The sequence below is a fragment of the Lutjanus erythropterus genome, chromosome 2 (genome assembly GCF_056507025.1).
Source record: "Lutjanus erythropterus isolate fLutEry1 chromosome 2, fLutEry1.hap2, whole genome shotgun sequence".
NCBI classification, from domain to species: Eukaryota; Metazoa; Chordata; class Actinopteri; order Lutjaniformes; family Lutjanidae; genus Lutjanus; species Lutjanus erythropterus.
In genome coordinates, this window is record NC_139318.1 from 12,098,554 (window position 1) to 12,113,622 (window position 15,069).

The 15,069-nt window shown below is 39.4% G+C and overlaps 1 protein-coding gene across 1 annotated transcript; it reads right to left on the minus strand.

The window, feature by feature from the left end:
* Positions 1-2,176: 2,176 nt before the first annotated feature.
* Positions 2,177-11,893, minus strand: cyld2 (cylindromatosis (turban tumor syndrome) 2). The gene is made up of 14 exons (XM_084728387.1): positions 11,753-11,893; positions 10,827-11,336; positions 9,441-9,570; positions 8,228-8,475; positions 7,967-8,135; positions 6,390-6,522; positions 5,522-5,626; positions 5,182-5,261; positions 4,976-5,042; positions 4,530-4,662; positions 4,313-4,421; positions 4,086-4,204; positions 3,794-3,998; positions 2,177-2,535 (listed from the first exon to the last, which is right to left on the minus strand). Exons 2-14 carry the CDS (start codon positions 11,259-11,261, stop codon positions 2,330-2,332), a joined length of 2,139 nt encoding a protein of 712 aa, XP_084584513.1. The 5' UTR covers positions 11,262-11,336; positions 11,753-11,893; the 3' UTR covers positions 2,177-2,329.
* Between the last annotated feature and the right edge of the window lie 3,176 nt (positions 11,894-15,069).

A 15,069-nucleotide genomic window follows, 5' to 3' on the forward strand; every position in this document is an offset into this window, starting at 1 on the left:
ATTGATGAGAATACTATATTACAGATAAAATGATTTGCACACAGTGTAATTGTTTACAGTAAGTGTAATACAACCATACATATAATTTTCAATCTTCAGGCAGTGTATACAGGGTATTTAGCAGTTAAATAGTTTTTAAAATCAACTTTAATGCTTTTTCAGACCTTTTTAAAACCTCAATAGAGAAATGTTATAATGTGCTTTAGAGGACTGGTGACACTAACAACCATCAGGGAGGGAGAAGAGATGGATCTCCTCTGAACAGAGATACTCCATCAACTCGACTATGAAACACGGGGTGGACCTATACATGTTGTTCTGCATTTGTATGTTTTAAGATGACAGAAAATTTCCTATTACATGTCAGTTTTAAAGTTGGGTGGAACCACTTCACTTCCTGAAGAGAAATCTCACATGCAATCATTGCAAGAGAGAAGATAGTTCCCCACACAACCTACTATGTATGAATTGAGGTTAAGAAATAATAGCCCACAGGTTATTGATTGGGCTTAAGAAAGAATATTGATTTATCGTGATATAAAAATATACATACTTCACAGGCTACTGGTTACTTATTGAGAAACAATGTAACTTGTATATAATATCATACTTGACATATTCATTAATGTGTTGTTTGCAAAAGTGCCCACTAGATAGCAGTACTGGAGCACAAATTGCAACCTGCTGAATTTTTAGTAGACTGGGAAAAAAATAAAGAATTGTATTGGACATTCTGGAAATGATCATTATGGGAAATTAAATGGTGGTAAAATGAAACTGAAAAATAGAGCTAATTCATTAAATTTAATGCCTCCATTCTACAGTGATTAACAAATGTATTAGACCACCTGTCATAAAAACGAGAAAGCATGAATATTTTAGAAATCTTTCAAAAACTTGTTTAAAACTAAAAATGTTACTGTTATGTATTTGTCAAATAACAACCTGAAACAACTAAACAGTCCTTTTTCACACATTATAACCAAACAACTTAATATTTTGTATGGCCTCCTTTGACCTTGATAACAGCTTGCATTCTTGCCGGCATTGTTTTTATGAACTTTTCGTCTCTTTTGCTATTGAGCTCCAAATAGTTTCTAGCTGTTCCCACAGACTTGCTTTAGTTGAAACTTTTGTGCGATCAATCTTTGAACCTACTAAATCCCAAATTTGTTCAATAGGATTCAAATCCAGACTTTGACTTGGCCAGTCCGTCAGTTCCAGTACTCCAGCTAGCAACTAGCTAGCAGCTAGTCTTCCCTTTAAGCCTTGTTCCATCAGTCGTCTGCTTGTGGTCATTCTGGAGACTTTATCAGACTCTGATCTAGAAGCATTTATCTTTGTCTGAGGATCAGCAGTGGTTTTCCTTCTGTCTCTAGTACTTAAAAACTTGAGGTGTCTGACATCTGCTTCAGTTAACTTTTGTTTCCTGCCTTTTCCTTGGTGTATTTTGTAAGTACCAGTGTCTGTGATTGACTCCAAAGCAGACTTGACCACACTGTGAGAACACTTTGTCTTTCCCTATTTGTGAGCTCTCGATGTTTTACCATTTTGAACAGGAATAAGGAATTTCAAACTGAATTCACCTTTTTATACCCAAATTTGAGCCGGCTCACTGAGAAGTCAGAAATGAATCAAGCATAACATTCAACCACTAAAACTAATTCTTCTGTTCAGGAATGCAAGTAAATAACTATAATTTGACATCTTAATCAAGAAATAATAATGCTTTACTATTTTGTTTTTTGTAAAACAGTAAAAATTCATGGATAACAAAAACAATCAACTACTAAATTTAAGATGGTTTAAGACAAAGAATTCACTGGGACCCTTATGAAGTGTGAGACTTCAGCTAGTGTTTCAGATCACAACAGACAAGAGTTAAATAATTCAACAGCACACAAACATGTTACCAAGGGCTTGAGTGGACCTTGTTCTTATGTGTTTATTGCCTTCAGTTATTTGGTAAATTAAAGTTGGAGCCAGGAAAATCAGAGAAATGCCATTTTCCTTTAAAATAAAAAAGATCTTAGTATAAATAAGCAGTGTAACATTTAAGAGATAAAGTCACTGAAGGAGAGTTCAGAGCATTATATTTTTACTGCTCATTGCTTCTCTCCTTACATGTCAACATCAACTTTGACTGAGATCATTCACCCCCCCACCCAACCAACCACCCACCCACCCACCCACCCCATGATGTTAAAAGCATCCGTTTCAGTTCCTGCTGTTTGGATGTAATAACAAACACAACATCTTGCTGACAAAGCAGAGATGCAAGGTTATAAAGGCACTGTTATGGGAACGTTGCGTCCTCATCCTCATGTGTTTAAGGCTCCGGATGGTTTGGCTTTGAAAGCGGCTTGGCTGGATTCTGGTATAAAAACATGTAGGAGTCACACAGCAGCCGGCGCACTAGTTCAGGAGTTTGATTGGGGTTTGCGTGAGTCAGCTCCTCCTCCGGCTGGGACAGGAAGTCACCCAGCTCCGGACAAGCTCTGATCTCGGGAATGTTATAGCCATGTTGATCGTCACCTGAAAGGAAGAGCGGCCTTAAGATTAGACATCAGTTCAAAAAGAGATAAAGAGCTGTCAAAGACGTCAGAGAGTGCCATTATCTAATAATGTCGAGGCTGCGTTATCTGAAAATAAGGCAAGTCATGGAGAACCACTTCTTTGAAAAATGAAAACAAGTCAAAGTTTGCACGAACATCAGAGTTAAATGACTTGCTTGGCAATTCCAGAGGTAGGCAGATTGACATTTATTTTGTTGCATGTACTCAAGAATCCTAACTTGAGAAATTGTACTTGTCAGAGTAATTTTAATGCACTCAGTTACACTGGGATGCATTCAGTGCACTACTTTGTTTTATGAATTCATGACCTGTTGAGGCACGTAGTTAGCTGTCAGTTTATCATCATCATTATTATTATTATTATTATTATTATTATTATTATTATTATTATTATTATTATTATTATTATTATTATTATTATTATACTCACACAGTATATCAATTGCTCCTGCTTTATTCCGTAATGTAAATATTCAATCTAACTGTCTAAGCAGTGTGCATGTGACTAGTCATGCTTATTGGTGTGGCCTGATGAAGAGATACAGACAACTAGAGAGGCACAGGAAAAAAAATTAATCTTTTTTTCATGTGGACATGTTTCTACTACAGATGATTTTCTTTAGGTCAAAGTGAAGAAGTAAACACATCTGTATTGAACACCATTTCCCAAATTATAATATAGGAGACAAGAAAATAGTGTAATTAAAAAAAACGGTGGTTTTCTTCATAGAGTATAACATTAATGTAATATTTTGTGATTGCACTTGAGATACAGACTGGTGTATATGTGGCAGGTTATCTGTCAATTCATCACAAATGAATCCAGGTCTATGTTCGCTTCTTCAACTTTACTTGAGGAAGATCATCTGTGACTGAAATAATTCCACTCATATCCACATCAAATGAAAGACTTGGAGAGGGGAAGAGACAGTTGTGTGGTGGTGTTTTTTCACACTACTCACACTGGGTTACACACTACTGAAGTACTTTTTTAAGTAAATACTTCTGTAGTCTAGTTATTTTGATGAGTACTTTTACTTCACTTTGAGTACTTGATGTTTGCAGAGTAACAGTTCTTTTACTTGAATACAGTTTTTGGCTGTCTGCTCACCTCTGGGTAATTCTATAAAGCCAATAATGGAAGAAAAGACTTCCTGCTCAAGCCAAGAAACAACCCATTAGTTCAAATAAATAAGACAAGCTAAGATGTCTCTTACCACATCTGTCTGCCATGCTGTCAAAGAAGAGCCAGGAGTGAGGATCAGGGCCGTATTTCACAAAGGACACATAATGGCTGGTTTGAATGCAGAGCACAGCAAACAGCTGTAATTTGTGTTTGGACACAGGAGCATCAGATGCTACATCTCCTGGTACTGTTAGAGCTTTGGGGCAGTGATTCTGCCGTGACAGATGGGTGTGCACCTTAGAGAAAAAAAGAAAACAGAATGGCTTACACTACAAGTTAGGACAGTGGGATATTCAATATGTGAAAAGGATCATCTGACTCACCTGTGTGTTGCAGGTCGAACAATACTGTTTTATCTTCCCTGGCTGCAGTTTGCGATCTGGTAGACACTGAAGACACTCGTGCTCTGCCAAATGCCCACAGATGAAGCATTCCCTTGGAGCTATTGGGGAAAAGTAGGTAACCCATAAGCACCTTTAAGCTTTTCGAAGACACTTCTATTCACATCCGTATATGATTTAAATCAGTACTGATCCTGTCTGCTACTCACAGTTGTACAGGAGATCTGTGATGTCCAGCTCAGTGGAAGGAATGATATGAGAAAACATCTTATACTCGTTTCCAAACCTTGGCATCTGGACCATTAGGCAGGACGGGATCTGAGGGGCAAATAGAAAGGCAACATTGGGGTTTTATGATTGCACAGATGAAAACTTCAAAACCCAATGGGAGTGCTTTGCCCTTTAAAAGGAGGAGCATGTATTCACCTCTTCGAACTTGAGGTCACCTGACAAACATGACGTGTCAAGCAGCTGCTGGACAGTGGGCATCTGTCCCATCTGTTCTTTTTCCAGAAAAATCTGGAAGGTGTAGGCACCCTGAGAGGTTTCCTCTCTCGATCTAAAAAGAGAAAGAGAATTCAAGTAACTCTACAGTTTTCAGTCAGAGTGCATTAAAATAAGAGGATAAAACAGAGGCTTACAAAAATGAACAGGGATAATTTAAATAATAAATTAGAAATAAGGGGAATCAAATATATTTTATATTAGCTGATGTGCTTATTTACAAAATATTATTTATGAAAATATCAGATTTCCATAAAGAAAGACATTAAAATGTGACAGCCAACTCCAATTCAGCTGTGAAAATCTGGGTCGGGTACAGCCCTAGAAAGAGATCAGTATATTCAATAGAGAGTGACTCAGGATCTCACCTGAGCTTGAGCAGTGGCTCCATGCAAAGCACCTTCTGAAAGAGGAGTGTGATGAATTCCTCTGGATCTGCAGTGAAACAAATAAATTATTATACAGAACTACAACAGTAGGCTTTGGTATGTTATGTTGTGATGATGAAAGACCTGCTATGAAAACATATAGATTTAACAATGCATGTTTTTTATATACATATATGTGTGTGTACCTTTCTCCTCTGTTCTGAAGGTGTCACAGCCAAGCTGTTTGCGGAAGTTCATCACACTCTCAGCAGGTACAAACCCTTGTCTGCAATACATACATTAGCTATCAGTAAGCAAACATGACCTCATACACACTAGAAGCTGCATACACCAAAACAATCAAAGAACCACCTTCTTATGCAAGTTTGTATATGCACGTTTTGTGTTAGCTGGATACAGAATACTATTAAGACAAGGGGTACTTCTTTACCAGATTATGTAAAATGTCATAATGTTCTTGTTTTGTAAACTTAATATTACATGGTGTAAAACAAACATAAGCCGTCTTGAAGACAGTGTTTATACCTGCGTAAACGGTTGACTATTTTTCTAAGAGTGCAGGTTATGAGTTGCTCTGTGTCAGGAGTGTTCTGGCAGATATTATCCAGCGTCACAGACGAGCTGAACAAACTGCAGAGAGAAAAGCACATTGTGTTATCAACTCAGCACATATCTGAATACAGTTCACCATGTTCATTCAGCTGTACACGATCTCCTCTAAATAAAAAAAAAACAAAAAAAAACAAAAAAACTCAGATTACAGTAAATCCAAGCTGAGTCTGCAACAGTGTGCTACTTGAAACTCAACTATGATGGTTCTATGTTGCAATGGCATTGGCTGCAGCCAGTTGCTCCTTCAAATTTCTACTTTTCTCCTTTAATGTGTTTTCAACTATATTGCAAAAACACATAGGTGTTAGAAAAGGAGGTGTGGGGTTTGGATTAAAGATACAATCAATAATGTGTATACAGCATCTTTCAACACTCCAGCCTTCTGGAGTCTTGGGTCCAGCTGATGTGACCAGGGGACATAGATTGATGTAAATACAAACCCAGTAAATGCTGATGGACAATGATGACCCAGATGAAGTCTTAAGGTGAAGATTTTGATCATATTGCCACCTCATCTCGTTGCTGCCATTGACATTCAACAAGAAGCAAATCCAAAAACTGCACTGCAGATTTATTTCCTGGGTGTAGACATATAAATACCTGCATATATTGCTTCATTTTATTTTCATCCCATTCTATTCTGAATTTCATTAACAAGCCTGTCTGAACTGTTTGTGTAGTATGAAGTAACAAAAACTCTCCTTTTGTTACGCAACTGTATGATGCATATAAATTACCTTGATAACTTAATATGCCCTGAGGAGTGGTGAACTGGTTTTACCTGAAGAGTGTGGCATCAAGGTAACAGGAGTTGATGTGACCCTGAATCCCTTTCATTCTTCCCACCAACAAAGATAAGGCCTCTGATTCAGGGATGGGTGGGGCATCCTCCTCTGAGTCCTCAAATGGAGGACCTGAAAACAACAAAACAATGTTAGGACCAAATGACATTTTAACACAGACCTTATCATTTCACCCAAAGCTTTAACACAACGGGATAATCACACAGGACTTCAAGAACACCGACTACATTTACATGCACAAAATATTCTGTTTTTTGCCCTTATTCCAAAAAAAAGACAATATTCCTACTAAGCTGTTTACATAGCTAAAGAAAATGAATATTCCACCAATGTTCATGTTCAGATGTAGCCGTTCAAATAGAATATCTAGAGAAGCCATTTTGCTTCTCTGTGTTAAAACTGTATTTTTTCTGTATGTTTTCCCCTGGTGGTGGGCTTATTTGACAATGCAAACTCAACCTCCTTTCATTCGACCACCCGTGTTTCTCCTTCTGACCAGGAATTCTGGCTATGTGTACATGCATCTCTACTCCAGCCTTGCAAACTGCTAGCAAATTGGTTTGTTTATAACACACAGAGCTGACTATAAACAGAGCTGACCACAAACTGCTGTAAAAAACAAAAACAAAACAACAGACATGTTCTGAATGTGCTGTATACATGTCCAAAGAATGCTTGTAAAATCTGAATAATATTGGTATATCCCACAGGTCTTAATTGGAAAATGCTACTTTCAGAATAAGGTCTAATTCACATTATCAAAACAAAATGTCATCTACATGACTTGCATCAAATTCTTCAAAATTAGTGTGCATATCAATTTAGTCAATGATTAATCTGTGTTTCCAAAGCAGTAAGTTCACGGTATTCTCAAACATTTCACTGATAAGTGGTGTCACAAGACATTCATTGTTTCAGGTGACTGACAACATTTCTCCCCACTAATTCCTGCCAGAGGCAGACAGGCATGAAAGTCAGTCAAACCAATTAGAAAGCATTATTTGCAAAGGTTGTTTTCACTTGTGTACAACCCTACAGAGAGACTGGATGCCAAGTTCCTCAGAACTGATTCTGTGAGGTTATGTCACGTGCAATTAGAAAAGGCAAGTGATAAGAGAAATGTAGAACATCCATCCCCAAAGATTTATGTGATAACTCACAAACTTCCTCCACAGTACTTCAGTGGGGCTGCAACTTACAAAGTTTGCTCATCACAATTTCCCAGAACCGAAAAGGACGGTCATTTATGACTGCTGGTTGGACAAAAGAAGCAAAGAAAAGCAGCAAATCCTTTCATTTAAGAAGTCTGAACCAAGAAATGTTTGACATTTCGAGGGAAATTAGTTTTCTTTTAATTAACCAAGTGTTGTTGCTCTACACCTCAGAATGGATTGTTTTGGAGAGTTTGGAGTGTTTAATTTCTATTAAGGAAAAAAGCTTACATTTTACCCTTCACATGTAGAGTTGGAAAAAAAAAGAAATAAAATTGTGTGTAATGTGTGGATTCGAACTGCTTGTGTACATGTGTTGCACCAAAGTAGGAGAAGTATCTAACCTGGAGGTGTCTCTACAGGTTTGGGGGTCTCACTTTCTGTAGAGGAGCAGAAGAACCTGCTGTCAGGGCTGCACTTTGTGACAGGAACAAACAGCCCTCTGTTGCCTTTACAGGTGAAATACCTCTGGCCTCCATATTTCCCATCAGAGCAGCCGTTCACCTCATAGTCCTGAAACAATGAAAACAAAATCACATGAGGTGCCCTCTTGCATGAAAAACTAAAACTGACAAAAAAAACAGTACAAAACTTCAGTCACTCACCAGTTCAATCCCAGCCCATTCATCAGTCTTTCCTTCAGGGACCCCCAGCCACCGGACCACCCCATACACTGTGATTCCCGAGTTGGACACCACCTCCACCATGGATCCAACCTCCAGAGGCACGTGAGATGTGGTCACACTTTGGCTCTGAATGACACTCTGCTCCGGGTGGTTCTCCCTCAGTTGTCGGCCATGAGTTCTTAAAGCAGGCATGGAATTAATGCGCGTCACCGCTTTTCTGTTTAGACCTGTGGAGAGGTATTGAGAGTGTGTGGGGGTGGAGAGGCGGATGGTTAAAATCATATGACATTTTTTTGGAAGCCCTGTCACATGCTGCCTCATCAGATTGACCTCCGGCTAACACAGTACATAGGAGGTATGTAGACAGCTCAGAGTGCACAATGTGCAAGACACCAGACCATATGATGTTTTGCATTCCAGAGCAACAGGACCAGTTTTTCAAGTTGTGTACTGGGACTGCATCCTCTGTGTACCCTCTGTGGAGTTTCTTAGAACTGTAAATGGCAGGACTTTGAGTGAAGGGGAGGGGGGGGGTGGAGGTCGTTTTCTCAACCAAAAAATGATTTAGTTTATTTATTAATTTTTTTGAAAGGGATTTAATTAAAAAGAAAAAAAATCCTGCAACATCCCATCAAGCATCTTGTAGTATAGAAATGCTACATGTTGACTTTGAAAGACACAGGCGAGCTGATTGGGTTGCCATCCATTAGTAGCAGAGAAGGTGCAGGAGGGGTTGTTTAGTCACATATGGTAGTCTGGTCTACCCAACTAATTGCTCTTTTATCTGACTGAAGCTTATTTAAGTTTGAATTTATGGCCCCGACCATGACTCTGAAATATCAATAACGTCCTGTGATGTGTGTCAATAAATCAGATTTGTAACTGTGACTTTTTCTTCTGTTAGCTTCCTTCTCAGATATATAATACTCTCTAAATTACATAGCAATAATATTAAAAAAAAAAATGCAGAACAAAAACAGGTGGAATGAAAATGTGTGTGTGTGTGTGATATATATATAACTTTTTTTTTGCAAATCATCCAAGTGCTCATTCAAGAATGGTTTGGTCTTTTTTGTCCTACCTGAAATCTGGCTTACAGCAAAACTAGACAGCGTTCAGGGACATCTTGTACCAGCACTGTGTGAAATTATCCTATTCAAATTATATCATAGTATGGAATTCCTTCACTTACTCCCACATTGGCCATCTTTCCAGTGTAGTCCAAGGGGAACGGAGTATGACGGGACCACCTGCACGATGTCTGCAGCACTGAACAGGGGCAGAGGAGCAGGTTTCTTGGATGACATCTTGTGATCATTATCCTACAAGGAACACAAAGAAAGGGACTTGAAACATTCAGATGTACAGAATGTAGATAAACCTATGTCGCGTGGGTACATTTTGTACTAATGGCATTGAGTTGTGTATCTCACTCACAACCCTTTGACTGATAGCTTTGCCTAAAGACACACAGATGACTGAAGATTATATGGTCATGCTTGCCTCAATACATTTCTTGAACTTATTTGAGTGTTTTCAAAAAGTCCAGAGTGCTCTGAAGGTCAAACAAGTATAGGTTCTCTTTGGTAGGGAAGACCAGAGAGGGGGAAAAAAGAGGGAAACTCCAAAGCAATCTTCTGACAGAAGTTTAAACAGCCTCAATTTAAATGGCTATTTTTATGATGAAATTCTACGCCACTAATTCTACTGCCTTCTTCATCCTAAAGATATATTTTATCCTAGATCTATTTTAACATGCACAAGCATTGTCTATGTTTTTAGAATTTCATCATTAAATAACCACCTGAATAAAGGCTAACTTTTTGCCAGAAGAGTGCCCTGGACCTTTTTTATAATTGTGTATCTGCATAATTAGCTTCAGAGAAACCTGATGATTAAAGAGCAATTCACCCCAAATCAAAAATACATATTTCCTACATCTGCATCTGGCATGTAGTGCTATTGATCCATCTAGATAAATTTTGACATGAACAGCAGAGAAAACAGCTGTAGAGATGTCTGCCTTCTTTAAAATGTAATGGAACTAAATTGGCACTTGACTTGTGGTGCTCAAGCACCTAAAATATATATCTGAAAATACAAAACCAGTGTCGCTTTCAAGAAGCCATGACCTGGTTATTCAAGATCATCAGGCCCTGTTGCAGTTTCATGTAGGGAACTAGTTTTTGATAGATTTTACTGCAGAACAAAATCAGTTCTTACATGAAACTGCTCACAGCAAGGTCTGTGGATTATTTTGAGTAGCCTGGTCATAATGTTTGGAATTTGGTCATGGGTTTGAATTTTTCAAATGTATTTTGTTCTTGCTTTGAGCAACAAAAGCTGAGTGTCATCTAGTTCCATTATATTCAAGAGAACGCAGACATCTCTTCAGCCGATATCTCTAAAATGTAACACACACCAAAACAATTTCGATGATAAGTAGGAGGAAAATATATTTTTGATTTTGGGGCGAACTGTCCCTTTAAAAGAATGCCTCTACTACCTTGTTCTTTATGCCTGACACTCACACTTTGATTATGCAAATAAACAAAACAAGACTAACAACTTCACCCACCACAAATTCAACCTCAAAGGCTAACATGTGCAGGTCATCCTTGTTCTCCTTCCTCCCAATCTGCATGAGGTTCTTCACCAGGCCGGGCATGTGTCCCTTCTTGTGCTTCACCACCACCAGGTCGTCCTGAGACAGCTCACAGATGGCGGAGAACAGCTGGGGGTTACACAGCAGCTCCAGTCGCTTGCTGGCGGCGGAGACGAAGAGCAGGAGCTGGGCCTGGTGGCGGGTCAGGGGGTAGGTGTCCTCCCGCCTCACGATGCCGCCGCTCTTGGGGCTCCCGGAGTTGCTGCCTCCGCAGTAGAGGAGCCCCATCAGCTCCCCGCGCTGCGTCTCCGCTTCCACCCGGCCGATACATCCGCGACTGAAGCCTTTCCTCGACTTCCCGCGGATAACGATGAAAAACTTCTCCTTTACGACAGGTTTGGGCTCCATTTAAACACTCGTTTCCACCAATATAGTCTGTTAAATAGTGTTAAAGCGGTTACTGTGCTTGTATAAGCAGTTAACCTGTAGAAACACAACAGGAGAGTCAATTTTTATGTTACTTTGTAGCCGAACAACAACTCGTTACTACTTATCTCTAAAGTTGGGAGAAAATAAATTACACACGAATGTCGAATAAAAAACGTATCATTTCCTAGTTAACGGCACTCACTGTCACACAAAATACAAAAATACAACGACACAAAACGTATACATTAAATTAGCAATACTGAAACCATTGTAAGAATCTAACCAATAAGAATACTGTAAAAAAAAAAAAAAAATAGACAAGTTCCTGCTGGAACTTGTCTTAAATAGGATCTAGGATACTCCGACTCTTTAAATAAACATGCCGACCTGCCCTGTCTTTACTTTTACACATTTCTGGTTACCGACGTCGCTTTAGCCTTTAAAAATAAAGAATTGTCTGGTTTGCTTACTTGTTTTGTTTGTCAAGAAGAATTACTTCGTGTCAGGTTACTCCATTATTTATCCATGAATTGACTGTACAGTAAAGCAGGTGACTTGAGCGGTGCCAGGTTCCCTCTTCCTCTTTAACGTGTTTGGAGCAGGTGAGGAAACTTGCAAGTTTAAATACTGACCTGCCTGTGACCGACCACGCCCACGTGACAGCTCTCAAATTCTCCGTCCAATAACTGCCTCCTCAAGTGCAAGAGGCTGAGAGGTTATTGTAGTTCACTAAAACCTACCTAAAACTAAAACTGGCTGTGAAAAGTAATTTTCGTTAACTAAATAATAAAAATAAATCTAAATCAGAAAAAAACACAAAAACTAATTGAAACGATATTGTTTCTAAAAAACGAGCTAAAATAAAATAAAAATATACACAGGAGTTCCACCTCCCCCACCCCTGCCTCTCCAGTCCTGTCCACCTCAGCGTCCCCCCTAATCCACAGTGACACCTCTCTCCATCCTGGTGAGGGACGTGAACAGACTCTTCATGAGGCAGAACCCCTGCAAAGCAGCTGGACCTGACTCTGACTCTCCCTCCACCTTGAAGCACTGTGCCAATCAGCTGTCTCCAGTGTTCACAGACATTTTTAACACCTCACTGGAATCATGCCACGTGCCAGTCTACTTCAAGACCTCCACTATCATCCCCGTCCCCAAGAAACCAAGAACCACAGGAGTCGGTGACTACAGACCCATCGCACTGACCTCTGTGGTAATGAAGTCCTTTGAGCTCCTTGTTCTGTCACACCTCAAAACCCTCACTGACCCTCTCCTGCAACCCCTGCAGTTTGCCTACAGAGCCAACAGATCTGTAGATGATGCTGTCAACATGGCCCTCCACTACATCCTTCAGCACCTGGACTCTGCAGGAACCTACTTCAGGATCCTGCTTGTGGATTTCAGCTCTGCTTTCAACACCATCATTCCAGCACTGCTCCAGGACAAGCTCTCCCAGCTGAGCGTGCCCGACTCCACCTGCAGGTGGATCACGGACTTCCTGTCTGACAGGAAGCGGCATGTAAAACTGGAGATGCATATCACTGACAGCCACTGCCAGAGACTAGGGCAGACTGCTCGCTCTGCTGAGAGGGCGATCAGCTGCAACCTGCCATCCCTGCAGGACCTGTACACCTCCAGGAGCCTGAGATGTGCAGGTAAGATTGTAGCCGACCCCTCCCATCCTGGACACAAACTGTGACACTACAGTCCTGCAGCTGCCCTCATTAATGTTGCCCATGACCCCCACTGACACTGCCCCCACCCTCCCCTCCCACTTATATGTTACATTAACATAATTCTCTATTTTGCACATTGCAATATCCCTGTATACTGTGAATTTGCACATTCAATGTCAAACCTTTTACACTCCCTAATAAAACTGCACAGCTCCTTCTACTATCCACCTATGTAAATATCTTCTATTGTTCCTATATTGTACATTTTTAGCCACTTTGTTTTTTTCTCGTGTTTTATTGTGTATGCTCTTTTACTTCTATTTATGCTGTTTTTATTGACAGTACTTGCCTTTATCTTAATTTATATTTCTGGTATTATGTTTGTATGCACCAACATACCTCAACAAATTCCTTGTAAGTGAAAACTTACTTGGCAATAAAACCATTTCTGATTCTGATTGGACTGGTCACAATAAAATGCCTGGGGATGGCACCAGTCTGATTTTCAGTATTGGTATCAGCCCAATACTGGCCAAAGTCACTGGATCACATATCAGGGAAAAAAAAAGAAAAAGTACAATTCAATTAGAGCCATCAGCATAAACATCACATGAAGTTTACCCCAAAATCAAAAATACATATTTTTCCCCTGGACTGTAGTATTATTTATTTATCTACATTTTTTGTGTGTGTGTGTGTGAGTTGCAGTGTTTTGGAGATAACAACCATATAGATGTCTGCCTTCTTTCCAATATAATGAGAATAAATAGCTCTTTGCTTTTTTAGAAATTCAAAACTAGTGTCTCTTTGCAAAAATCATGATGCAGTTATTCAAGATAATTCACAGACCTTGTTCTGAGCAGTTTCACAGTAGAGTTCCAGTAGATTCTAGGAGAGTTCTGGAGAAAATAGTTTGTAAATGAAATTGCTCACAACAAGGTCTGTGGATTATCCTGAGGAACTGGATTATGATTTTTGGAAAGAGACACTCGTTTCAAAGTTTTCAAATGTATTTTTTTTTTTTTTTTTTAATGCTTTGAGCATTACAAGCCAACTGCCATTTGGTTCCATTATATTCAGGAGAAAGCAGAAAACTATAATCTATATCTTCAAAACTCTGCAGCTCACACCAAAACAATCAAAATGGATAAATAATACTACAGGCCAGGGGGAAAATATGTATTATTGATTTTGTGGTGAACTGTCCTTGAGTGACATGCCATGGAGTCATGTACAACAGTGCTGACCAATCAAAAATGCTGCTAAAAGTCATGTGTGTAGGTGGCCGGGTAGCTCAGCGCTTGCCTCATGTACAGAGGCTGAGTGCTCTGCAGTGGCCGTGGGTTCGACTCTTGCCTACAGCCCTTTGCTGCATTTCTTTCTCCAACTCTTTCTCCCCTTTCCTGTCTTCACTTCAGCTGACCTATCTAAAAGTTATGTATGTGAAATAATAATAATAATAAAAAAAAGTTCAAAGTTCAAATACAAAAAAACAGCAGTACACTGAGTTGTGGGCTGTGCATTTCATCTTCATGAGATTATGTTTCACAGACTGAAATGTTTTTTAGATGGCTAGGTTAAGCAAAGTACATCCATACAAATGTTTCATTAACAACTGAGTTGCTTAAAAGAGGAAAAAGGATTGTACTGGATTAATATTGATATCAGCATACATTCAGGGTTTCAATGTCGATAAATATATATCAGACATGAAAAAGTGGTATTGAGCCGTCCCTAAAAAGGGCATTCTAAAATCTGCTGTTTGATCTTAAAAAAACATTTATTAGACACCCAACTGTGTTTTTTTCACATAGAGCTATAGATACCAGTTTGTGTCCCCAGGAGGGCAAAGTCATGACCCACCCTATCAGGGAGCAAAAGGGGACTGGAGCACAGTGATTAATTCACAGCCTTTGATTGTCTTCATCAGAGGATGACACAGTAGTTTGCACAATTAAAGGCTGTGAATTAATCACTGTGCTCCAGTCCCCTTTTGTTTTGCCAGAAGTATTCACCCTACTCTATCTCTGATTGGCTCACCATGAAATTTTTAGGGGATAAAAGGTATGTGTAGCCCTATGCGAAATAACCACAGTTTGGTGTGTGAA